This window comes from Ochlerotatus camptorhynchus, unplaced genomic scaffold (genome assembly GCF_037179485.1).
Source record: "Ochlerotatus camptorhynchus isolate MF236.1 unplaced genomic scaffold, CSIRO-AGI_Acam_v1.1 ptg000482l, whole genome shotgun sequence".
Lineage (NCBI taxonomy): Eukaryota > Metazoa > Arthropoda > Insecta > Diptera > Culicidae > Ochlerotatus > Ochlerotatus camptorhynchus.
The window spans coordinates 26,523-51,552 of NW_027040967.1; the positions used below are offsets into that span (position 1 = coordinate 26,523).

The 25,030-nt window shown below is 36.2% G+C and overlaps 1 protein-coding gene across 4 annotated transcripts in view; it reads left to right on the forward strand.

The window, feature by feature from the left end:
• Positions 1 to 25,030, forward strand: part of foxo (forkhead box, sub-group O) — a 216,828-nt gene that overhangs the window by 11,388 nt on the left and 180,410 nt on the right. For 3 of the 4 annotated variants that reach the window (XM_065235415.1, XM_065235414.1, XM_065235417.1), the window contains exon 2: positions 115 to 783. In XM_065235415.1, the coding sequence (XP_065091487.1) occupies positions 555 to 783 (229 nt within the window). In that variant the 5' untranslated portion in view covers positions 115 to 554. The remainder of the gene's footprint in view (positions 1 to 114; positions 784 to 25,030) is intronic. The other variant, XM_065235416.1, reaches the window with a different exon arrangement.

Here is a 25,030-nt window from a genome sequence, read left to right on the forward strand (position 1 = left end):
TCTGGCTTCCTTTTTCGGGGTACTCGTCGAACATCGGCCTACAATGACGCAGTGATGGATTGGAATCTGATGATAATCCATCGTCCGTTTTAACAAAGCTCTCGTTATTTTCAGATTAGTAGAAAAGAAAACTTGTTTTGAATGAAAGTAGTGCGGATAATAGTGAAGTTGTTGTTTCCAGTGAAGTATGTTATCAGATTAAGAATCAGTGAACGGTGAAAAGTAAACAGAAGCTAATAGTCCCTCGTACGTCAGGCAAAAATAATAAAAATAATTGAAAATATTAAAACAAGTGTATTTTTGCCCTCTCGGAGGAGTGCCGATGAGTTTGAGAGGCAAGAGTGCGTGCGTGTGTGTGCTGAAGACGTAAAGTGAGTACGAAAATATTGTTCTGCGACAAGAATATTGGCACAAGTGAATTGTGAGTAAACATAGCAATACGTTGGTATTGTCTAACGTGCGGGAATTCACATTTCACATCGTAACGAGCAAAAGCAAAATCGTGCATAAAATCGTAAACAAAAGCTTCAGGAACGGCAGATCGGGCTTCGGAGATGGATTCATTTGGTTCACCCTGGCCGGCATCGCCACGCGGCGGCCTTGAAGGTCTGTCCAACGATGGCGTTCCAATGGATGCCCTCGCCGAGCTACAGGACGGAACGTTTGAGCCACAGACACGTGCTCGTTCCAATACCTGGCCTCTGCCTCGGCCGGACAACTTTGTAGAACCGGAAGCAGAATCCGAAAGCAATAAGTGTAGTAATCAGCAGTTGGCAAGTGCAGGCAAGTGGTTTTCTGCGTGTGTTTTTTACCTCTCCCCTATCCATTATTGTTCTTTTTGGGTAACCCTTTCATTTTCATACGTTTTACACCTTCCCCGATTCTTTGAGTGCGGTAGTGTTGAGCTAGCGAAAAACTGGATGAAACGAACACATCACTGGGTGGTGTGCACGATAAAAGTTGGTTTCAAAAATTAAAAAAATAATAATTTAATAATAATGTTTTATTTACCTGAGCAGTTGATATCATTAATTTACGTACGTTTCACGAAGTTTTTCATGCGCAGTATTTTTGAATTCAATGGTAACTTTTTGCATTCTTTTTCATATTACGGTTCTGTTATTTTCATTCTTCCTTTTATTTTTCATCACCATATGCCATACCATTTGCAAAATAAAGAGAGTTCACAATTTTTATTGTTTAATCTTTTTAAATACACTTTTGGCATTGTAAAGAAAAGCTGAAGCTATAATTTTCAACTTTCTTTTTAGATCAACACAATGCTTGGAAGCATCCAACCCAATGTTTGGAAGCATCCATCACAATGTTTGGAAGCATCTCTACTATTTTTACCATTCTTACAAAGAAGGGTATGAGGGTGGTTCAAAAAATAAATTTCGCTATACCCCACTCAATTGATTCCAAATCAGGTCCTGATCATTCCCCCAAAATTTGCGCTCATTTGGATGTGAACTCGTACTGGACGGGTCCTTTGAATTTTATATTGGGATTACTATGGGAAACGTTACCGTTATGTACACATCATCCTAGTACTAGTTTTCCATCTTATGTGAAATTTTGTCAGTTACAACTTTGTTGAAATTTACTTTTTGATTGAACATAATTGTAGGCAACAGAGTCTTTCCAGTTCAAACCGGAAAAATAATATGACTTTTGTCCTGACCCTTTCAGATTTGAATGAAAGTGTATAGTAAAATAGTGCGATTTTTTTTAAAGCATTGTAAATAGATATATTTTTTTAAATCTTGGATGGTGGTTACACAGATATTTATTTAGTTGAAGATGCTAATTTCAAATGACAGACTAAAGTGGTAATTTTTATACGATATATGAGGAGATGAAAGTATAGAGTGGATCGTTCCGTTAGAGTACGGCAGTGTGAAAATTGTGACTAAAAATGAACAAAATGTTAAGAAGTTTAGTTCGTTGCATTTTAAGATTCGGAGGAAAACCAGCCTCAGGCTGTAAGCCTCCATAATATATAAAACTTAACTTAACTTATTTTAAGATATGAAGGTATTTCAAGAAAAAAAGCTTTTTCCTCAAACACCTCTAACCAAATAAGCCCAATAATGTACCAATAATTGATAAATGTGATTCAGCAACGAAAAATTCAGAAACGTATCTCTTTAAATTGGGCTTTTATAGCTTTTTTTCTAAAATTTAAGGCCATCTGTACGCTCATTTTGAGATACAATGTAGTTTGGTTGTTACCCGGGATGCGAATGAAAATAATGGGTTTTATTTATTTTTTAAATCATAACTTCAAAACGGTATATTTGTTCAAAATGAGTAAGAAAAGATGTTGTAGGTAAGATAAATCGGGGTAAGACGAACACTTTAATTTGTATTTCCGTCAATAGATAAAGCATTTATCCTCATACGGATATATCATACGGATATAGATCATACCATATCCTCATACGGATATCTTCCGGATGGTCTTGGTACCATGGGGAAAGTGGGCAACAAATAATATGTGCCGATATTCATAATGGGACACATCAAACCTCATTAGCATTCACGAACAAGATCATTAGCTGTACCGGTGGATATATTATGGACATATGTTTCTAGGGATCTATAGGAGTAAGTAAACTCGTTTATTAAAATTAATTTCCTACGAATTGCCCCGATGGTAAACTATTTACAAAAATGCCTCTACCAGCAAACGTATAAACATAGTTTGACTACTAATTTCAACACCAGTTGTCCAGTTTCTATGTTGCAAGCATTTTACTGTTTTCCTGCTTTACAACGTTAGGAATTGTACACCGAAATTTACATCATATCACCGCTAGACGAATAACTTTTTGTTTTTGTTTATATGTTTACATTATTCCTAATATTATGGTCTATCCTAAAAAAAAAACTCAGGGAAGAATCAATGCAAAATCATATTTAAAAGTTAAATTGTTAATTTTCTCGAAAGACCCTCCTACGATTTTTAAATTGGTTTTGTGAAGAATGCTGAAGTTTTACCATTAATTCTGGTGCATAGTGTTAGATTGTAAGATGCTTAAAAATATTTTTTTAAATTGTCTTTCGATTTTAATAAATTTTAAATCACGTTAAAATTTCTCATTTATGAGCAAAGCTACACCAAATCTGGATTTTACGCATCATTTTTTTTTTCATAAAAAACAGTTACCCTAATAAACTGAAAGATTGACTAAATCGTGTTATATTGCATTGAAACGGCTACGCTACGGCTAATAAAACGAGTTTTTATTTACTCGAGGTTTCGACACAGGGGTCTTCTTCAGGGAGGAAATAATTTTGTCGTTTTTTGTCTTTTGTTTCGTCTAACTGTATCTGTTCGGTTTCTAGTGCACTGGTACATGACCACAGATACACTATTCTATATTTTATATCAGTGCTACCGCATCACAGCTTGTTGTTTGCTTGTTGATTTTTGTGTACGATAATCAAATGAGGGTATGTCCATTGGTGAGATTTGGTCCTTTGATATTTTTACAACACTGCTGATCGTCGTAGCGCTTAGCCACGACGGAGAAGTTTGCTATATGTTCTTATGTGAAATTTTCCAAGCTACATCAACTCTTCTGCTGAGCACATTGTAATTGTTGCAATTGTGGAAACATTATTGGAACCGGTCTACCGGTTCCGGAGATATAACCGGAACATGTTTCAGTGAATATGGGTTGAATTACTGAGATTGAGTTGGAGCACCGAGCATTTTTAGTCAATAAAGTGTTCAGCACCGGAAGTGGCCAAGGGCATGTTCCGAATTCCCCCACGGAAGAGGCCATTTTTTTTTATGAAAAACAAGATCAATTTCAATCAAATGGATTGTCCAGGGACTTCTTCTGTTCATGTTACAGGCACCTGCAGGGAACTAGTTTCTGATTTGGACCAAAACCCATAATGCCACATATCAAATTACATTACAATTCTTAAACAAGATCAAATTCAATCAAATGAAGTGCGCAGGACCTCATTGGCCACTTGCGGGCATGTTCTGGATGCACCCAAGGAGAAGGCCAATTTCTGGCTTGATCCAAAACCCACCATGCGACACATCAAATCACATTATAATTAAAAAACAAGACTACTTTTAGCAAAATAAAGGGAACAGTACCACATTTCCCACTTCCAGGCAAGATACGGGTACTCTCAGCGATATGACCAGTTTCTGACTTGGTCCAAAACTCATAAAATCACATTTTAATTCGTAAATATTCTCAATGATGCTCAGTACCACATTGTTCACTTTCAGTCAAGTTCTGGATACATCCTGGGAAGTGGCTAACTTGAGTCAAAATTCATGCTTTTAAAGCTAAAATTACATGAAAATTCAGGAACAAAAACAATTATAGTCTTTACGTGAATACTAATTATATGCCGTAGCTAAACACAATAGAAGTAGCTAAAATCTGTGAAATGAACTAAAATCACGCAAAATAATTAAAATTCGAAATTTTTGAAGCAATTCCTTTTAAATTCAACACGTTTAGGTTTACTCAATTCTTATGAAGAATAGGATTATGTCGCAGACGCGGTTGCTCTTTTCAACAAGAAAGGCCGTGTGGTGTGGTGTGTCACATTAATCTGTGTTTCTACAGATCTGTCAGAGTTTTTTAATACCTCGAGGCTTTCAATCTCGAGAAATAAATTATGTTATCATTGCAGTTCAATTGATCGGCAAATAGCTAACAAATTGACAGCTCGTCCCGTACTGGTCAGGTGGGCCTAGATGATTATTTTCATCAATATAAATGTACTTATTGTTCCAGTTCATATAAATCTATGGCAATTTAGGTTTTATCAGCAATTTTATCGTTAATTACAAGTATTAAATTACCTCAAGAACTTAGTAGTGATATTTTTTCAAAATCATTCTATGACTTTTGAAATATTATTGCCTCCAAAAATTATTTCAAGTTAATTAGCTCTGGATTAAGGCTATGAATAGAATCTGTGTTTTATAAATTTATTTTATTTCAGTGGTTTGTCTGTAGGAAGCATAGGACCTGAGCATGACCGCCCGTGGTTGCTACTCCGTTATTGCCAGATCACCTGTAATGACACAGATAACCAACAAGGACTATCGTTTATACTTAATGTGTAAAACTAGTTATCTCCAACTTTATTATAGAGCGATTCCAGGCAAAATAAATAAATGTTTAGGCTCGAACTTCTCCGGTTTTCATGAATCAATGCATAATTGCTTGTTATGGGCAGTCATTCACGTTTTAGCAAAAACTCGACCATTTTGGATCCTGTAAAGGGTGTATTCAATAAAAATGGCTCACCGAAAATCTTCTGTAACTTTTGAACCGTATGAGTAAAAAACCTGAAAATTTGAGTAAATCTTATTCATAGTGTATTGCTAACTCCTATCAAGTTTTAAAGTTTTTTATACAGTAGTTCCAGTCAGGTCGTCAAAACAAGAAATGGTCCGTGAAAGATTTTTTTGCACTTACAATCAAAACCCAGAGGCGCCCCACAGATGGATCGCTAAAAAGCTTGGAATTGCAAATGCGAGACACAGGTCTCGTGTGATAAGAACCTTCAAAGCGCGTCTGAGTGCCCGAAGGAAGGAAGGGAGTGGTCGTAAAAGTGGTCCAAAGGACAGTCAAATGATCAGAAAAGTGGTGCAACAGTTCAAGAACCGTCCAAACATGTCAATTTGAGATGTCGCTAAAAAAGTCCAAGTTTGCAGTCGGGTTTGTGCAGAAAACCATGAAGCATGCTGGGTTACATGTTTATAAGGTGAAAACAGCCGCAAACCAGAATGAACTTTATACAAAGTTGCTCACCAAATCGTGTTGTGTTGTGATAGATGACGAAACTTACGTCAACGCCGACTTCCGTCAACTTCCTGGGCAAGAATATTTCGTTTCTAAGTAGATGTTCGATGTTCCGGAGGATGCTCGAAAGAAGAAATTATTGAATTTTGCAAAAAAAAAGTTCTTGATGTGGCAGGAGATTTGCGGTTTGGCAATTTGGTGAAATAAGCTCTCCCTTCATCATTTCGGGAACAATAAACGGTGAGATTTACACGGAAGAGTGCCTTAAGAAGCGCATCTTGCTATTCATAAGCAAACACAAAGGATCAACTCTGTTTTGGCCTGATCTAGCAACCTGCAACTACGTTCGAAACGTGTTGGATGGGTACCGAGCAAATGAAGTCAATTTTTTACCAAAAGATATGAACCCATCAAATTTGCCGGAACTTCGCCCAATTAAAAAATTCTGGGCAATTATGAAGACGAAACTTCGCAAACATCCCAAAACTATTAAAACAGAGCTGGAGTTGAAGAAAATTTGGGAAAAACGACAAAAACACTGGGAAAATCGGTTGTACAAAATTTGATGGGTGGAGTGAAAAGGGACCGGGACCGGCGATCATTCGGGATGAGAGACGAAATTGAATAAAACAAATTTTGTAAATCATAACTTATAAGCAGTTTTTCATTCCTTGAAAATTTCAAGGAAATCCGATAATTGGTTTATTTTGGGTAGTAAATATGTGTGTGCCATGTTTATCGAACACCCTTTTTTCAAAATTGCGTCTTTAACATTCTTCAACAAATTGTAGCACGAAAACGTCACTTCTGATCGAAATGAATAATGAGAAGTTGTTGAGAAAAGTAAGTAGTAGTGGTTAGTAGCTCATACATTTTACCAGAAGTTCTTGTTCTACGATTTTTGTCAATTTTTCATGAGGTTTTGAAATAAAATAATAAAAATTAAGATATACTTCTTGAGGTACATGTAATAGTTTTTAAAACTTTTTTGGAATGTTTCACAAAATTACAAAAAAAAAATACCGTGTACATTTATCCCAGAAAGACTTTATTTTTCTCTGCAAATTTGTGGCAGCCGTCACGTTTTCGTGCTACAATTTATTGAAAATTGACAAAGACGCCATTTTGAAAAAAATTACATCATAGCACACAATTTATGAAGTTTATGCTATAATTGAATGGTACCCGTTACACCACAACAAGCCACTGTGACCGATGATATTTCAAATCCGGAGACATAGAGCTACGAAAAAGCGATTAGGTCTCCATGAAATTTTACTTTTACGCGACGTTCTTTGCTTAGCTTTGTCATTCCGTAAGATGGGAACAGAACTAGTAAAGCTTAAATAATTTTCTTGATTTTTTTCTAATTTATTGGCAAAAGTTGCACTTAATTTGGTCACATTTTGAGATTATGAGACGAAAATAGAAAAACTCGTTCGTCGATAAATCTCGAACCCAGCCGCCTCAACCATGGTATTTCTTTATAGCTGCTCGTTTACTAATTGAGCTAAGTGAGGCTTCATGCTCATCAACATCCAAACATTAAAAGAGCATCGTATTGACTCAATAGAACTCTTAGCAATGCTACATTTTTTTACATACCTTCTCGGCAACTGTGAAATAGACATAAATTTACTACAAACCATCATCGTCCTAATTGTACTAAATTTGAACCACTATATCAAAATATGGCTGTTTACAATAAATATTACGAATCTCATTGTCATGTCAACATGACAAAAACTAAAATAAAGCAATATTGTAAATCTATTCGCAATGTTGACACGTTAAAATAAAAATATATTTTATAATTTAGACAATAATTGTGACAAATTGTATCAAAACGAATTTCGAATAAATTGTACCTACAATTATTAATTAAGAGCTTTATATGCCAATCAATGCATGAATTTGTATATTGTGTGGCAAAGCACAATGATACTCTCAAGGGAAGTCGAGATTATTTCCAACCATAAAGATGTTCTAGACCGGACCGGGAATCGAACCCGCTGCCTCCGGTTATCCGAGGCCCCTCCATTTGAATAGCTACATGTCACCAATCTTGAGCTTTCATCGGTTGCAGTGTGGTTTGTTATGTTACATACTAATGGTGTTCTAATGGGAACTGTTTTTGTTTATTGAACAGAAGATTTTGGGTTCAATCTTAGGCTCATGAACATCATATATCGCAAAAAAAAACAAAATAAAAAATAAAAAAAAAAGTACGAGATCTCCAGTATTTACCAGAGGTATAAACGGTGATTGCTTTTATTTTCGTACACTCATGTTCTACCATAACCTCTCTCGCAAATTTTGTGTAAATTTCATCTATTTCTGTTCAGCAATGTGTCCTCTTGCTTATCGTTGCTTATTATGTTTTATAAGCAACGATAAGCGAGAGGACACATTGCTGAACAGAAATATTTAGATGAAATTTACACAAAATTTGCGAGAGAGGTTATGGTAGAACATAATAATTGTCGGCATGAGCAGCTCTCATAATTAGAAGAAGAAAAAACACAACACGAAAGCGTAACATACGTTGACATTTTAGTTTGGTACTATATTTTGATAGCTTGTGAGGCGAGAGTTAGAAGAAAACGCAACGGATTTTCACAGAAAATACGTCGACTACTGTGACAGCTTACATCACTGGTTAGTTCTTTGTAAGTGATCTGGCAATTATTGTGTAGCAACCGTGCTCCGAAGACCCTGATACAGCTTCTCAGTATCTTTTCTCGTAACGTATACCACCAGACTACTTGAAAAGAGGGGACAATTTTTATTTTGTCATCAAAGGAACACATCTGAATCCGTATTACGTTATACGCCTTATTGATAGTGACAATACTTGGTCGTTTTCCACCCAGGACGATATTGAAACACGGGATATACCACAAATGTTCAAATAACTGGTCGCAGTGGATTTCCCGAACAATGGAAAAACATCAGATTCTGTGCAGTAGTAAGCTGAGGAACCTAGGTTTCTTGGACGTTTATAATAGATACGAAAAGTGCGATCAAATCCGTTGCTAATAGTAAAACCATTAAGATTTGTCCATCGCATCTAATAAACAGTCATTGCAAATACACGTTTACATCGTCTCACTTTTATTGTATACACCCAACACTTTCAGCTATCGAATGAAAACAGCCTGCTGCTAGACGTTTGAGATTATCAACTATGAAATAAGCACAAAATACCGGTCCCACCAGTTTTGTATTCGACCTTCATCATAGAATTTTTGCTCTGGTGGTAATTTATTAGAGGTACACTTTGGGTTTTTATTTATCATTTTTTTTTCGGCATGAACAACCACCACCACCACCACCACCACCGCAATTCATCAGGTGTCGATGAATTTTGATGATTCCTCCATCAGTTGTATGGAGTTGAGAATAGAATAGCACAAATTGTTCTTATTATCCATGTATCAAAAACTAAAACTCAAACTGGATTCCCGGAAGGCCAGCACCGCTGTCGGTCAAACGTGCTTAAAATGTGAAGTGGATATTAGCGCCTTTCGTTTGGTGTTTTATTGTATGAGCACGCAGTTTTGATTGTTTTGGACATAGGAGACAGTTAGCACCGTGACTAATTGGGAAATTTGATACCTGAATATAGTTCTGGTAAAAGTGAATAATGTAATGATGTTCTTTTTGGTGCATTGAATTCCTTATTCGGACCCCTTGGAAAACGAATGCCTATAATTCACTAGTACAATTTTTTGCCGTCTTATCAATTACTAGAGTAATGCTAATGATAAAGGCTATGCTCGCTCATGGAGAAAAATATTGAGCTGTGCAAGTGTATTTTATCAATTATTAAGAGTATTTCATTGACGTCAATCGATGGATTGTCAACGCAGGTACAGTTAAAATAGAAATCGATTACGTTGAAAACAAGCCTCCAGGAATTGTTTCTGAAGATCGTTTGGTAATATTGACACCTTTGCATTGTTGCCTTTCTCGTACATCGAAATTTAGATCATTTCCACTCCATTGATGAAACGGCCAGATGTGACCTTCTCCAATTATTATGATACTTTGCATATTTTTTTTGTTATGGCGATTAGTCGTATTTGAGGTGTATTCATCTATTTTCCTACAACTTCATCTTTGGTCCAGTTATAATCCGGAAGTAAGCAATCAAATCTATCTCGGGATTGGCTTGACGTAAGAAGATGTAAGTCTTCTTGAGCTGTAATAATGCTGTTTTATTGCACTTTGACAAAAAATATGGCGAAATTATTCCAACAGTTTTCTGATAATATCGCGAGCTTTCATTGAAATTCCCGCATATGCTGCTGATCAACCTCACCAGCCAGTTTATTTCAACATCTGACCATCTCTGCTGCATCCAAAGTCACCTTTCTAGTCTTCTTCTACTTTCTCTTGATAATGTTCCAATATTTACCGATTGGGTGAAAAGTTTGTGTGTTAATGTCCTTTTCTATGAAATCCGCCCAAAATTTAAAATATTCCATTGATTATTTTGATTCTTCTTGTAACATACAAGTACATACTATCATCATAACATTTTATTGCTAAGATTTCATTTAAGATCATTCGTTACTTGTCCGGTGATGAGATTTAAACTTGTAACCTTCAGTGTAAGTAGCACCTTAAAAAAATCATAATAATCTAACAGTAAATAACTCTTAACTCTTCAAATGTTTCTTGACTAAAACGTTGGTCCAAAACTTTGTTGCAAGGTACATCAGGGCAAATGAAAACGCAGGGCTAGTGGGTATGGTGGATAAAACTAATTTTTGCTGTTAAAATTAGTTTTATCCACCATTCCCACTAACCCCGCGTTTAAATTTGCCCTGATATACCTTGCAACAATGTTTTGGATCAATGTTTTATTATTATTCCAACGCTTACATTGAATACAAAATTATTATTTTATCGTTAGCTCCACAATGCATTTGTTACTGAATTCTCACTTTCAACTTGCGAAGTAAGTTTCACACTGTTATCTTTACGCAACATTGTATTTATTTTTATCTCAAGAAAGTGTGTTTTGCTGGTAGCAGATGCTCGTCATAAGAATATTGTAGAGTTTGACGAAAAAGCTACAATTTGCATAGAGTTTACATCAAAACTGAATAGGTCTGACTAGCCGTGGAATTTTTCTGCACTCAGGGTAAGTGAAGCTTACACAGTTCGAAAAAGTAGTCTAAAATTCTGTTCAATATGATGCACATAAATAGATTATGTAGCTTTAAATTATAAATCGTGTAGTTCTGAGACATCGCATGAAAAGTTGCAAATATCGTATACAAAAGCCCATCTCTGTAATTTGTTTACAACTTGCTCGGCTGCGTGATATGAAATTTAAGTTTTCGTGAATGAATGTTTACATAACATTTAAAATTCAGAATTTTTAGCTGTGTATTTATACAAAATATTTTAATTTAAAATTTTGCATCTTTTTAAATTGTAATGTTCGAAAACATTACGTTTTCGTCTATAATATTTATGATGAACATCTGACACCTGCAAAAAAAAGTTTTACAAATAGAGCTAGACGGAGCAAAAATTCGACCTACGTTTCAAAAATTAAACAAATTCAAAAATCTGAACATTTGTAATAAAACCAAATTCTTCCTGAACGGCGCCGGTGGTGTAGTGGTAAGCGTGATTACCTCTCACCCCAGCAGGCCTGGTTTCAATCCCAGTCGGCGCCGCCGGGATGTTCTGAGGCATAACATCTCTGATCACGCCTTCCTTCGGATGGGAAATAAATCCGTTGGTCCCCGGTTCATGAGTTGATGGGTCGATAGGTAGGGTCCAGGTGTGGGAGCTGCCTTCCTGGCACGTCGGTAGCATTGGTGCTCAGCACGGAAAACAAGATCGACGGAAAAAAAAACAAACCAACAAACCAAATTCTTACTGATTTTGATGCTCTTACACGAGCCTTCGCCTACTCTGAACTTAACGTTCTTTAAAGTTTTTCTACAGATATTAATTAAGAGCTTTGCATGCTAAGGGACAGTCTATGTACTACGTAGACAAATGGGTGGGGGGGTGTAGGGAGTTGATTTGTAAAAAGACCACAGCCCGTGCACGCAGATACATGAGTTGTGATTGTGGTATAAAACCAACTACAAATTGCTTAAAACAGCTCCCAACCAATGCGTGAATTTGTATATTGTGTGGAACAATAATAAACCCAGGGTAGTCAAGAAAATGTTTAAACGCGAAATATTTCCTCGACCAAACCGGAAATCAAACTCGCCATCTTTGACTTGGTAATACCGTACAAAGTCAGGTTTCAAAATAGGGGTTGCATATTTTTTGGATGATGCAGGATTAAGAAAGATGCCAACAGGAAGACCATTGGGCCAACGATATTTTGTCGAATGTGATACGGCCGAACTAGGTTGAATGAGCAATATAATCGATATTTAAATTTCTGTGAAACTGAATAAGTAGTTTTAAAATTTGCATGGTTATCAGCAAATCCAAATTAGTAATCAGTAATAAGAATATTCATTAGAAATTTAGAAGGAATCCTTATCACAATCGTTATAGAATTTTCCTCATAATCAATAATCAATCAATTCAACTCGGAACTCTCCATAAACTTCACCTGGAACTCTCCATACAGCCGACGCCGGTGGTGTAGTGGTAAGCGTGACTGCTTTCTAACACCCCGATGGGTCTGGGTTCAATCCCAGCCGAGGTCGGTGGGATTTTTCTGAGGCATAAAAATTTCTGGTCACGTCTTCTTTCGGAAGGGAAGTAAAGCCGTTGGTCCCGGCCCATGTGTGTTGTGAATGGGTACGATATCCTACGCATGTGTGGAAGCTGCCTTCCTGCACATTCGATTGCCGTCAATGGATGGCAATCGATGTCCATCGGTGATTGGCACTAGATTGCGGAACAAAGACCGACGTTAAATAAAGGAAAGAAATAACTCTCCATACAATTGACGTGAAGTGTATGTGTGTGTATTCCCTCTAACCCCCACTGGCCGGCATGTATGGCCATTGTAGACAGCTTTAGTCCGGGAGTTAGAAGGTGATAGCTCTATTGCAGATCCAGCAACCCATTTCAGAATGTCTGGAGAGTCACGCCAATTCCGAGGCTACTTTCACTCACAATAAGCCCCGCATGTATGCATCACCATTATCAAATGGATATTGGTTATATATACACACTTCCAGGTTCGAAAATATATTTTCAAACCTGGCATTTAATTTTGATATATATTTTTTAAATAATTGGAAAGCTCACACCATATTCTGCTCTTCCGCCGTCGTTAATTGCTTGTTTTGAAATCCCTTGGACTTTTTCTCTAACTAACTCTAAATTCTCTAACCGGCAATTTCCTTCCGTAGATCGTCCTTGGTTGGTTCTAATATGATTCAGCCTTTTTTGGTCGGTTTCATGTCCACCATATTTGATGATGATGATGATGATGATGGTCCCACCTCTTACCCCTACAAAGGTTTGAGCTGGACGATTTATCTTTAAGATAATTGAATATGACATTTTAACCAGGTTGGCAAACAAAATCGAACTGGTTTCAGTTACAGATATAGATTCCCTTTAAAGTTTACAGTTGCTTCACAGCGATATAAATGTGGAAAAGCTCAGGCGTCCACCTTTTAGTTCGCCTTTTTGTCCACCTAAAATATTCATAAGTATTACAAGCAATCAAGAGTTAATGAACAATCAACAAAGCATCATATTACACTAGCAACCCCGCAATCTGAAGCTATCATAATTTTCAGCAATGCTCACGAGCCCCTACATTTGCCAGAAAACTTACTACTAACTCAAGGTATCTTTCAAATAAGCTTCAAAATTGCATTTTTTTTATTAAATGTTAAATTCAGTCCTCAATATCCGTAATACGCGCGCGAGGCTCAAACGATTGTAGACTACTTTTTTTTTATTAATCTACTATTAAATCAAATATTAAAAATCCATGGCGAACAGAAATAGTTTTTGCAGTGCTACAATAATTATTAAAAAGTCGTTATGGCAGCTATCCATATAAAATAATCCGTTAGAGATAACTTCGTCAAGATACATAATTTGTCAATTCATAAAAAAAATCACTGGATAACTGTTCAAAAGACAGTTTTAACGTGTGAAATGCAGTGTCTTTTAAATTCTGTAAGTGTTGCTTATCGTTTGATATGTCTAGGCATCGAATTGAAAACATTCATTCCTTTATAATAAAATGAATTTTGTGAAGCACACACTAAGAAATACATAATCTTACACGTGACGGAATTCATCTTTGACATAAAGGATGAGACGTAAACAAACATGCCATGTAAAATTAAGTGCTCCGAGACAGAAAAGTTCGAAAGTACGTTTTATTGAGCTGAATTTTGTGTCTATTATGACTCATTTTTATGTCAAAATTGACGCTCGTATATGTCAGTCTCAGATCACCTAAATTTACCACCATTAATTTTTCTAAGTGTGCAAGTCAAGAAATGTGGTGTTCTTATTTCAACCGCGTTTCTAGTATTATATCTATGAAAGTCACTTCCTCTTTCAATTCGATCACACAAATATCGAGGCAGCAAACCGTTAACTACTTTAAAAATGAACACCATAGTCATATATACAATTTTTTGCTTCACCGACAACCATTGTAAGGCGTCTAACCTCAAAGTTGAGGAAGTGAATCTATTACATCTCGAAATCAAACGCATTATTTTATTCTGCAAGCGCTGTAATCTCGATATTTGTGTTGCATTGGCCAGAAATAAAATGGAAGGGCAAAAGTCAAGATGAGGAGAGATGATTGATTTGTATAGCTGTATTTTACTGGCAATAGTTAAATCGTTTTTCAGTCGACATAGAATTCCATACTTCTTGGCAATTTTCTTGATGACATTGTCAATGTGAGAGTTGAACTTAAGTGTGTCATCAATAATCACGCCAAGATATTTAATCTCCCGAACGCGATCAATAGTCTCATCATCAATTACAACAGAGACGTTCTCATTTACTCGATTCCGCGAAATGACCATAAATTTAGTTTTACTTGTATTCAATTTTAACTGCTTATACTTCAACCATCTACTTAGAGAACGCAAATCTTCATTCAAGTGTAAAACAGTATCATCTAAATCCTTAGCTGCAATGAATAACACAGTATCATCTGCAAAAAGATTAATGTCGCAAAATCGTAAAACACGTCGCAAGTCATTAATATACACAATAAATAACAGGGCCCCTAATACACTTCCATGGGGCACTTCAAGGTTATTCCCCACGGGACTGGAAACAGAATCATTAAAAACAGTCCGTTCAGTTCTGTCAGACAAATAGCTTTCAAACCATTTATATGCAGTACTCGTAATTCCAAAGCGCTTGATTGATCTTAACAATAAGGGCCTAGAAATTGTTTCAAAAGCGCGTTTAAGATCCAAAAAAACAGCAACAGTCGTATCTTTATCTTTATAGAATACCCGACTTTTCCCGGAATTTGCGGTTAATTTTCAGCCTTAATTAGTAAATAAATACAACAATTGTATCGTCGACTCCAGTAAGTTTCCAAATAATAAGTAATGTCTTCAAGTTTCAAGCTTCCCTTGATGTTTTTTTTCTCAATCCTGGATCATGATTATTCTTCCTCCGAGAATCCATATTTTTTTAATTTTCTCACAAATCTCCTTCACAATTACGCTTGAATAGTTTTTTTTTTTTATTTTTCATTTAGTTTATTTGTGTCTACGGAGGCAGTTATTTTTTTTAGCAATATACAGCTTTCCCCCGAAGAACGCGTTACCCACTGAGTTCTACCCCCCGCAAAAAATCAGACCGACTGGTTGTAACCCCGCCGAGAAAAAGCAGTTGGTGCAACTCAGTGGGTAACGCGCTCTTCGGGGGATAGCTGTATATAAAGAGGGTCATAAATGAGTTCAGTTCTTCCTGAGAGGTGACTGCTTGCTGCTTGCTTTCTCCCGTGCTTTTAATTTTCTTCTTTCTTCAGCTTTCTTCTCTTCATTCTGTTACTGTTGATTTTAAAGTTTCGTCACTCTAAATAGGTCGGGTTTTCCCGGTAATCGAAAAAAAAAACTCGTTGCTGATCCTGACTTCCACTTGCTTGTTCTCTTTTTCCACTTTATGCAGTATCCGGGGTAATCACGTCGATTGCCATCACTTCTTCATCGAGAACCTCAATCGCTTCCGGCTGCCCTAATAAAACAATACCGTACCCGAACAATAACCCAAATAATAGAACTATTCCACAAATGATTTGGATGATACCCCGAATACGTCGTTAAGCAAAATAGCCCTTCAACTTTTATTAGGGTGTGGTACCTGCGTATGAACTAGTATCCAAACTGCTACCGCTCTAATTGACGTAATACAGCGATGATGTGGGAATTTCCTTTTTCACATCTATACCACGTACCCCAGTGTACATGTCACACAGCTCTGCTAAGAATTTTCCCGGATGACACGCTTAACTTTACCTTATTTCCACAGCACCAACGCTAGATCTCTGTAGGGATAATAAGGTGACAGATCTTATATTGCTGATTGCATTTGAAACTGGACTGTCCCAAAAATGCAAAAAGTGTGATAAAAGTGCACGTTTCCGTCAAATCGTTTGATCATAAGGAATAAGTGCACCGAAGACACCAAGACGATTAGACGTAAACTTGCAGTTTTATCACACTTTTTAATAAGTGAAAACGCGCTTATTAGTCCAATTTGGTGTGAAACGCGCACGTAAACTTGATGAAAACGGATTTCTTCTCAACTAACCTGTATATTGCTTTCATCTGAACGGGTTTCGCATCCAGAGCCTTAAAGATTAAAAAAAAAAAACTGAAAAGGGATAAGTAAAAATTACAACCTGATATTTGGATAACAATATAACATTACTTAATATATCTTAATTTCAACACCATTTCATGTTTTTAGTGCACAGCGTGCAGTGTGGGGTTAGGGTTCAAAGCCGAAATTATGATTTTCTGTTCAACTAAATTCCCTTAAGTTTTGAATAAATTTATCAAATTTATTTTAATATTTTGATTAACCCTGGAAGACTCATTGATTTCCCTCCATAAGCTTCGTCCGACTTTCTGATAGTCAACTTGTTCCAGTTGTCAAATCCAGGGTTGCTTCCACTTACTTGCTTTAAAAAAATGTTTTTCGAAATTATAAAATTATTAGTTGATAAAATGATAATTAGGATTTGTAAGTTACAAGGTTGTAAAGTATGTGTTGAAGCAAACAACCTGTCATTATTGCTTTCATAGCGTCACAATCAGCAATTTTATGATTCGTGAGCGTTCACTTAAAGTGAGCGCTCGCGAATCGTAAAATCGCTTATAGCGACGCTCTGAAAGCGGAATTGACAGCTTTTATGAGTCAAACACAGGTTTTATGAGTACAATATATCATTATAACATCTAATGATTGCATAATTCAGAAAAAAAAACATTTTTTTATAGCAAGTGAGTGGAAGCAACCCTGATCAAATCCAACTACTCCAGGAAGCGTCATCCGACCTCTCCAGATTATATGTCAGGAGTCTGTCAGCTTCTAACTTTCGGGGGAAGTTTTTTTCAGACAGCTCTGGAAGCTTTTTCCAACCCCTCCAAAAACTTTCCATCAGCATCCATTCGAAATTTCTTTTAATTTATTTATGGAGTTAATATCCCGGGAATATTATATTTATAATACTTTCGCAAGGAATGTATATTTAGCATGATTTTGTTTTTAACTGTTTCCACTCGAAATAGCATCCATAGAATTTGGTGAAATTAGTGAAAATTAATTCCCAATGCGATACTAGTATTGCAATAATACAAAGCTTTTTCTTTTCATTACTTAATTTAAAAAATTCCCCCGACAACCAAGACAGAAATCTTATCTACGCACATGCTTGCTTCCACTCACTTGCTCTAAAAACATGCTTTTCTGAATTTTGAAATCATTAGATGTTATAATTATATTTTGTACTTGTTAGATACAAGGCAAGTGTTACAATCAGCGATTTTATGATTCGTGAGCGTTCACTCAGAGTGAGCGCTCGCGAGTCGTTAATTCGCTGATTGTGACTATCTGAAAGCAAATTTACAGGTTTTATGTGTCAAACACTTGCCTTTCAACCTCTTCTTGTTTCTAACAAGTACAAATATCATTATAACATCTAATGATTTCAAAATTCAGATCATCTTGTTTTTATAGCAAGTGAGTGGAAGCAAGCCTGGCTGCGCCACTGATTTATAATCATGTTTATTGTTTATGGAGATGCGATCCATGTGTCGTGGAAGGGTTACATATATTGCTGCACGTGCCCCCTCCCATTTTGTTTTAAAATGTTTTGTGATCAGCTTGTGAGGAAAGTGACGTTTTGCCCAACGCGCAACACCAAGAGTAACTTTATCATTTATTAGAGAAACCGCATAAGTCACATGTTTATCGAAACGATTTTTTCTTCAGTTTTTAGATCCGTTTAGAATAATACACCTCCCCTCCGCTAGAAGTATCACAAAAGTTCAATGAAAAAAATCGCTTTTAATTAAGGGTCCAAAATAATAATTTGGAGATAAACCACATAAGACCCGGTATTGGTTTTTTGTTGTTTTGCAACATACGCATTGATTTTACTTATGTGGTTTCAAAAACAAAAGAATTAGTTGATTAATATGCATTTAATAAATATGGCCAAGAGAAAGCAGTTACTATTTTAATTCAATTAAATTATTTTATTAACTAGTTATCTTCGGGAAGCTAGCTTATAATTCAATCCAACAAGGTTACATTATATAAGCATATTTTGCGAATATATTTTATAACGATCAAGTGGATCCAGTTGCTCCTTTACTTATACCAAAAAGTACCTTAAATGCTTAAATTAATCGTGCAACATTTTCCGTCACCTTGTATTGCTTGAAGTGATTATACAAATTGACACACTTTTGAAACCAGATTAATTCACTACCGTCCGGCGCAGCGTTGCACTTGATATCCCCAAACTGCAGGGTTCGTTTGTCACCTCTGTTCAGCTTTTGCCTCGTCTCTACCAGTTCGTTGCAGAAAAGATTGACTGTGTCTCGAGCTAGTGCTCACATACAGAAATTGGATTGGATCGGTTCAATTATACATGGACATCGTGTATCATATAAATATAAATGACATTACCCTCGGCAAATTTAATAAAATCTCGTCAAGCGGCATGTTTCCCAGTTGATTTTTTTTCCCTCCGTTCAGCTTTATCATATTTCGATACTTTCGTTCTCGGTAACTGTGCTTCACCTGGTAAGCCAGCAATTGTGTCGTGGAAAGCTGAAAAATGCGTTCAAAATAATTTGGATACAAAAAGGATAGGCTTCGTAAAAGTGTAATTGCCAATAATTACGATGTTTATCGGTATTTAGAATTTTTGTGTGTTCGATTAGAAAACCTTTTGTATTTGGAATTATCTCGACTTCCTTGGGCATAGAGTATTATTGTGCTTATCACACAATATACAAATTCACGCATTGGTTGGCATAGAAATGTCTCAATAAACTGTGAAAGTGCTTCAAGAACACTATGTTGAGAGCCGATAAAACTCTCGTGTCATACCAACTGTGAAGAAGAAATCTCAATCGGAAACGCATACTTTTGATTGCAATCATTTTATTCTGGAGAAACCCGCGCTTTTAAGAGATTTTCTAATTTGAAAATGATTAATTTTAGATCAGTTTTTGCCGAAAAAAATATTAACAACGTTGAGTTTGAATACATGGTTAAAAGAAAAAAATATTTAAAAACATGTTTTAGAAAACGAATAAAGTTTAATTGAGATTTTTGCTGTGTTCTTTGACGAATTCGACGTTTTCTGCAACTTTATTCAGCGTAATCTCAAGATGCATAAACATCAAATTCAGCCAACATTCCTGGAGAATCAATTTCGCCTATTGACATCTTAGCTGCAAACACTGCCTGCCTAATTGTCCGGTTACGTTCAAGCGCTTCAAGATCCAGGTGCTGACAGCAATCCTCGTAGGGAGCAAGGTTCATAGGATCAGAGAAGGTAATGAACGAGTTTCTTTTGGACTGACTCAATCCTCCCGAGCAAAGTCCAGCATCAAAATGACAGCAAATTGATATCAAGTTTTGATATCAACATCAAACTGAAATCATAATTTGATTTCAGTTTAGACATTGACAAATTTGATACCAAATTTTGTTTTCATTTTGCTCTACATTTGCTCTTTAAAAATATGTTGTTACGGGTTTGTTTTCATTGCCTTAGCATAACATCAAATTGAATACTTATTTTGTTATCAACAGGAAAAATTGATAACAAATTTGGTTTTCAGTTTGCTCTCACTGATAGCAGAAATAGTTTTCAATGTGATGTCACAGGAAGATATGTTTGCTCTCAATTTTGATATTTTAACCGTTAAAACGACCAAAACGACAGCAACCTGTGTAATCATGAGCAGTGAAATCACAATATCAAATTTAGATTTCAATTTGATCTCAGGCTTTGCTCGGGCTGACTGCTGAATATGGGCACCACACCACTGAACCAAACTCCAAGATCGAGCGTAATAGAGAGCTGTATAAAGCTTTTAGTCAGGCAGGATCACGGAAATCGTTGGAAATTTTGGAGATGCAACCGAGTTGCCTGTTGACTTTGACAATTATGACGGAGTAATGAGGCATGAATGCCAAAGCAGATTCAAGGGTGAAACCAATTTGCTAAACATCGTACAACCATATAAATCTTGACATCGTCCACAAAGAAAGATTGGAAACCAGCTGGAAGTACCAGTCCGGCGTTAGTGTCAGGAGCCTCAAGTTGATTTTTTGAGGAACACCTAAGAAAAAGAGTGTAATCTGACCCAATTTTCAACCAAAGCTTTCGATTGATAAGATACGACTTAAAAGAAATAATAAAACCTTGAGAAATCCAGAGCTTTTCAAATTTCGCAAGCAGAATAGCGTGATCAACCTGGTCAAATGCAGCTTTTAGATCGGTAAACACAACGTCCACCTGCTGTACAGCTTCCATATTCAGTAGAGCTAAATAAATGGAAGGAACACAAATTCTTGAGACCGGCCACTTGGGATGGAAACCTTGTTGGTTAGGAACTACGAAGTTCCTGTAGTTGATAATGATAGCGAATACATTGGACTGGACACAAAGTGTTGTAACACCGCCGTAATTTTCCACCTTTCCCTTGTATCCTTTTTTGAAGATCGGGAACATGAGCGAAGATTTCCAAATTTCCCTTTCGTGATGGATTTAATTTGTGTTCCTTTTATTACTGAAAAATTCTGTTCCCCTAGTTTGAGTTGTCAGGGCTAGGATTCAGTGGTATACGAAGAAGTAATCTACTTGCGTTAAGGGGGAAATATTCGGTTAGTGAATTGATCTCAAACGCTTCAAGTGCCATTAACGAGCATTGTACCGATGTCAATCATACAAGGTCTGGTCTCACCGGTTTATGTGTATAAGTGTTACATGGAAATGTTTAGTGGTGTTCATATTTAATCACAATGTTTATATTTTTACACAAAAAAGCTGTTTTCTGTGACGTCACGTCTGCGATTCGCAGTATGCACACTAAGATTTTGTTTCCGTGTTCGGTAAATTTGACCGAAATCAGAACAACTGAACGTTTGGTAAAACTTTGACCTTTGGCCTTTAATATTGAATTTGAAAATAATTTCAAAACATGTTCAACCTTGTTAAAATGATCAAATCTTGTCATTTTAGTGGAGATTTAGTTTCAAAGTAGCTGAAAAGCAATTGAATTGAATTGCATAAATTTTACCGAAAAGTTCAGCTGTTCAGATTTCGATAAAAATTACCGAAATCGGCGATAATTTTAAATATGTTTAATGTTGTGCTGCCATGACGTCGTCATTCCCTAGGTCAGCATTGTTTACAACAGTTTTGCTTCTAACACCAACAAGCTTACATCAACATTTTACCACGCAAGCTTAGGTGCTGGTCTTCTCAAAGGAACACAATCAATTATTGCTCGGCTCTCAACCTCGTCAAATTAGTTGGCTTCAAATGGCAAATTGTTCACATAAAACATACAATTTATTTAATATTTAATATGGAAATTAATTCTTACATTAAAGAAAATTAACAAACATTTGGGACTTAAATCAATAGGCTATGCTATCGTTCCGCATGATTACTTATTATATTAAGTGTGTTGGTTAGATTTTGGACATTTTTGAAAATTCAAATTGGAACACACTTAGATTACAGAAGTCAGTATATTTTCACTGGGTTTTTGAATTGCTGAAAAAGTCGGTAGAAATTCAAATGACCGTTACCCGTAAGGAATCAATGAAATCGACCAATTTCATTTTCTATCAATAAATGGGGTTAACAGTACTAAGCCTGTACTAGTTTGGATTTTTTTTTCTAATTTTTGAATTTTTCAGAGATTTTTAAACTTTTACCGAACAGTTCCGCAATTCAAAAACCCAGTAAAACCTTACTGACTGGATTAGTGTGAAGATATAAATATTGGATGAAATCAATGAACACCTCAAATGGATTTCGAGTGACTTTTTATGGGATATTCTTATTAAATTTTGGGTTCCCTAAATCCTTTTTTTTTTTCCTTTGGTTTGTTTTTTCCGTCGATCTTGTTTTCCGTGCTGAGCACCAATGCTACCGACGTGCCAGGAAGGCAGCTCCCACACCTGGACCCTACCTATCGACCCATCAACTCATGAACCGGGGACCAACGGCTTTACTTCCCATCCGAAGGAAGGCGTGATTAGAGATGTTATGCCTCAGAACATCCCGGCGGCGACGACTGGTATTGAACCCAGGCCTGCTGGGGTGAGAGGTAATCACGCTTACCACTACACCACCGGCGCCGTTCCCTAAATCCTTTTCCAAATGTATTTTAACTTTAATGCTGTTGCAATTTTATATCACTAGTAATTTCACAGAAAATCATTAATTTCCAACAATGTGACTTTTATGTTAATGACAACAACTGTTCCAACCTTATGATTCATATGTCTGAAAGCTGATATTGAATGCTATTGAAAATTATGCAGGAAAATCTACTTTTTTGTAAAGATAACCCGAGCAAAGTCGGTTAACATAATGAGAGCAAATCGATATTAAAATTTGCAGTTTCTATCATAATGAAAACTCATTTTGATTTCAATTGTCGCGACATAAGTCTGATATCATATTGTGATTTCATTATGCAGTCAAAACTTTTTAAATGAAAGCAACTTAACTTGAAGTTCTGCTCTTAACGTCTTGTTTAAAATTTAATTTAAGTTCATCTGTTGTTTAACTAATGATTATTGTATATTTGTTTTGTTTAACACATTTTAGGTCATTCCTGACTTGTCCGGGGTGAGATTTGACTTATTCAACTTTTCAGTCTTTCAGCGTGAGAAGCATGGATGCTAACCATTTATACCAGGCCCGTATTCAGTTAAACATTATGAATGCAAAAATAGTAATTAAATTGATTTCATTGAAAGCAGGATTAGTTTTCCGTTTGCTTCAACAGTGTAAAATTTTGCTCTCAATTTTGCTGTGTTAACCGTTAAGTCAACCAAAATGAGATCAACTAGAGTTTTCAAAATAAGTTACATCATAACAACAAATTTTGATTTCAATTTGATCTTCAGCTTTGCTCGGGAAACCTTTCAAAGATACCATGAGAATCTGATAATGAAATTTCTCTTGATATCTATCACCAATCAACCTCTGTGGTTTTGACGTAGGACTACGTCTGTGATTTCTATATGGGGGTACACTTTGTGAAAACCGAAAATGGAACATGTAACAAATTATGAAAGATTTTGAACGTTAATAACTCAGCTGCCCCTGGTCCAATTTCAATAATTTTATCACCAATCGATCAGAAATATGACTACGCATCAAATGTTGATTTTTAAAAAGAAACTATTGAAAAACTGGAAAATGTCCAGCATTGTCCAAAAGCGTCGTTTTAACTAACAAATCCACCAATTACCTACATGCATATGCTGCTTCCCCAGCACAGTCGTCAGAGAGTAGTAAGTAGACGAAACAAGTCAAAGTGGCATTCGCCTCCGCGTGCGAATAGGGAGGATGGAATTGCGTAATATTTTGCACACTCATCGCCATATTCCGAACCACACGCTCCCAACGACCACACAAAATGCTCTCCAGAGTTGTAATCTTGTAACCAAACTTGGAAACAGGGGATATACTCAAAAAATATATCACATATGTAATGCATGAAATCCATGTGAATTCCATATAGCTTTCCAAAAAAAGTTGACGACAACTTAAAGAAATCGTTTATAGATTTTATGATTTGATGAATGATTTCTTTTGACTTATTTTGACCATAATATGTATCCAAAGCGTTCCATCCACTTTTACAAATTTCGAACTTATTATCAATGGAACAGAGCCATCAATGAGAAAAAAATAGCCTTAACTTAATGGTGAAAACTATTTTTGTAGTTCTTTAAAAATTCTACTCTAACTCTTTTCTTAAGGCATGACTGGTCGTGGCAAGAGTGGCAAAAGATTTGGTAAAGGAGTCGCCAAGTGTCACCGTGTGATAACATCCAGGGTCTGCCATTCGTCGTCTGGCTAGACGTGGTGGTGTCAAGCTCATTTCCGGTCTGATGTACGAGGAAATCCGAGGTGTGCCGAGAAAATGTGATCCGTGATGCCGTCACTGAATACGCAGCTGCCTACACGTCATAATCATCTTCCAAAGCCTGTACTACCATCGGCCCTTTACAGGACCAAGAGATGAACTAGCCTCAGGCTAAAAATCTCTAAAATAAAGATTAAAAAAAAAAAAAAAAACTTTACAGGACCACCAACATTTTCCAAAAGAGTTAATTTTCTGAACATGTCCGGACAAAAACTCATATCAAAAGGTTCTTTTCAGGGCAATCATAGTCATACTAAAGAGTATAAACAGAGAGAACCCCGCTAAATTTCCTATTCCTACACAAAACACAAGCTCCTGCTGCAGAGTTAACAAAAATATTTATTATATCATACCACGTAGTCCTACGTCATCACTGCGTACAACCCCATTGGGCTGTTCCTTGTAGTTTTTTTAAGCGTTAGTAAGTCGGTACACGGTACGTTTCTAACGATTTCTCGATAAAGATACAACCTATCGACTTGATTCGTACCACATTTTATGTTTTAAGCTATAGGTAATCAAATGGCATACAGGAAGTAATATTGTTGGTGTAAATTCATAAACTTTTAAAATATGTCTATATGG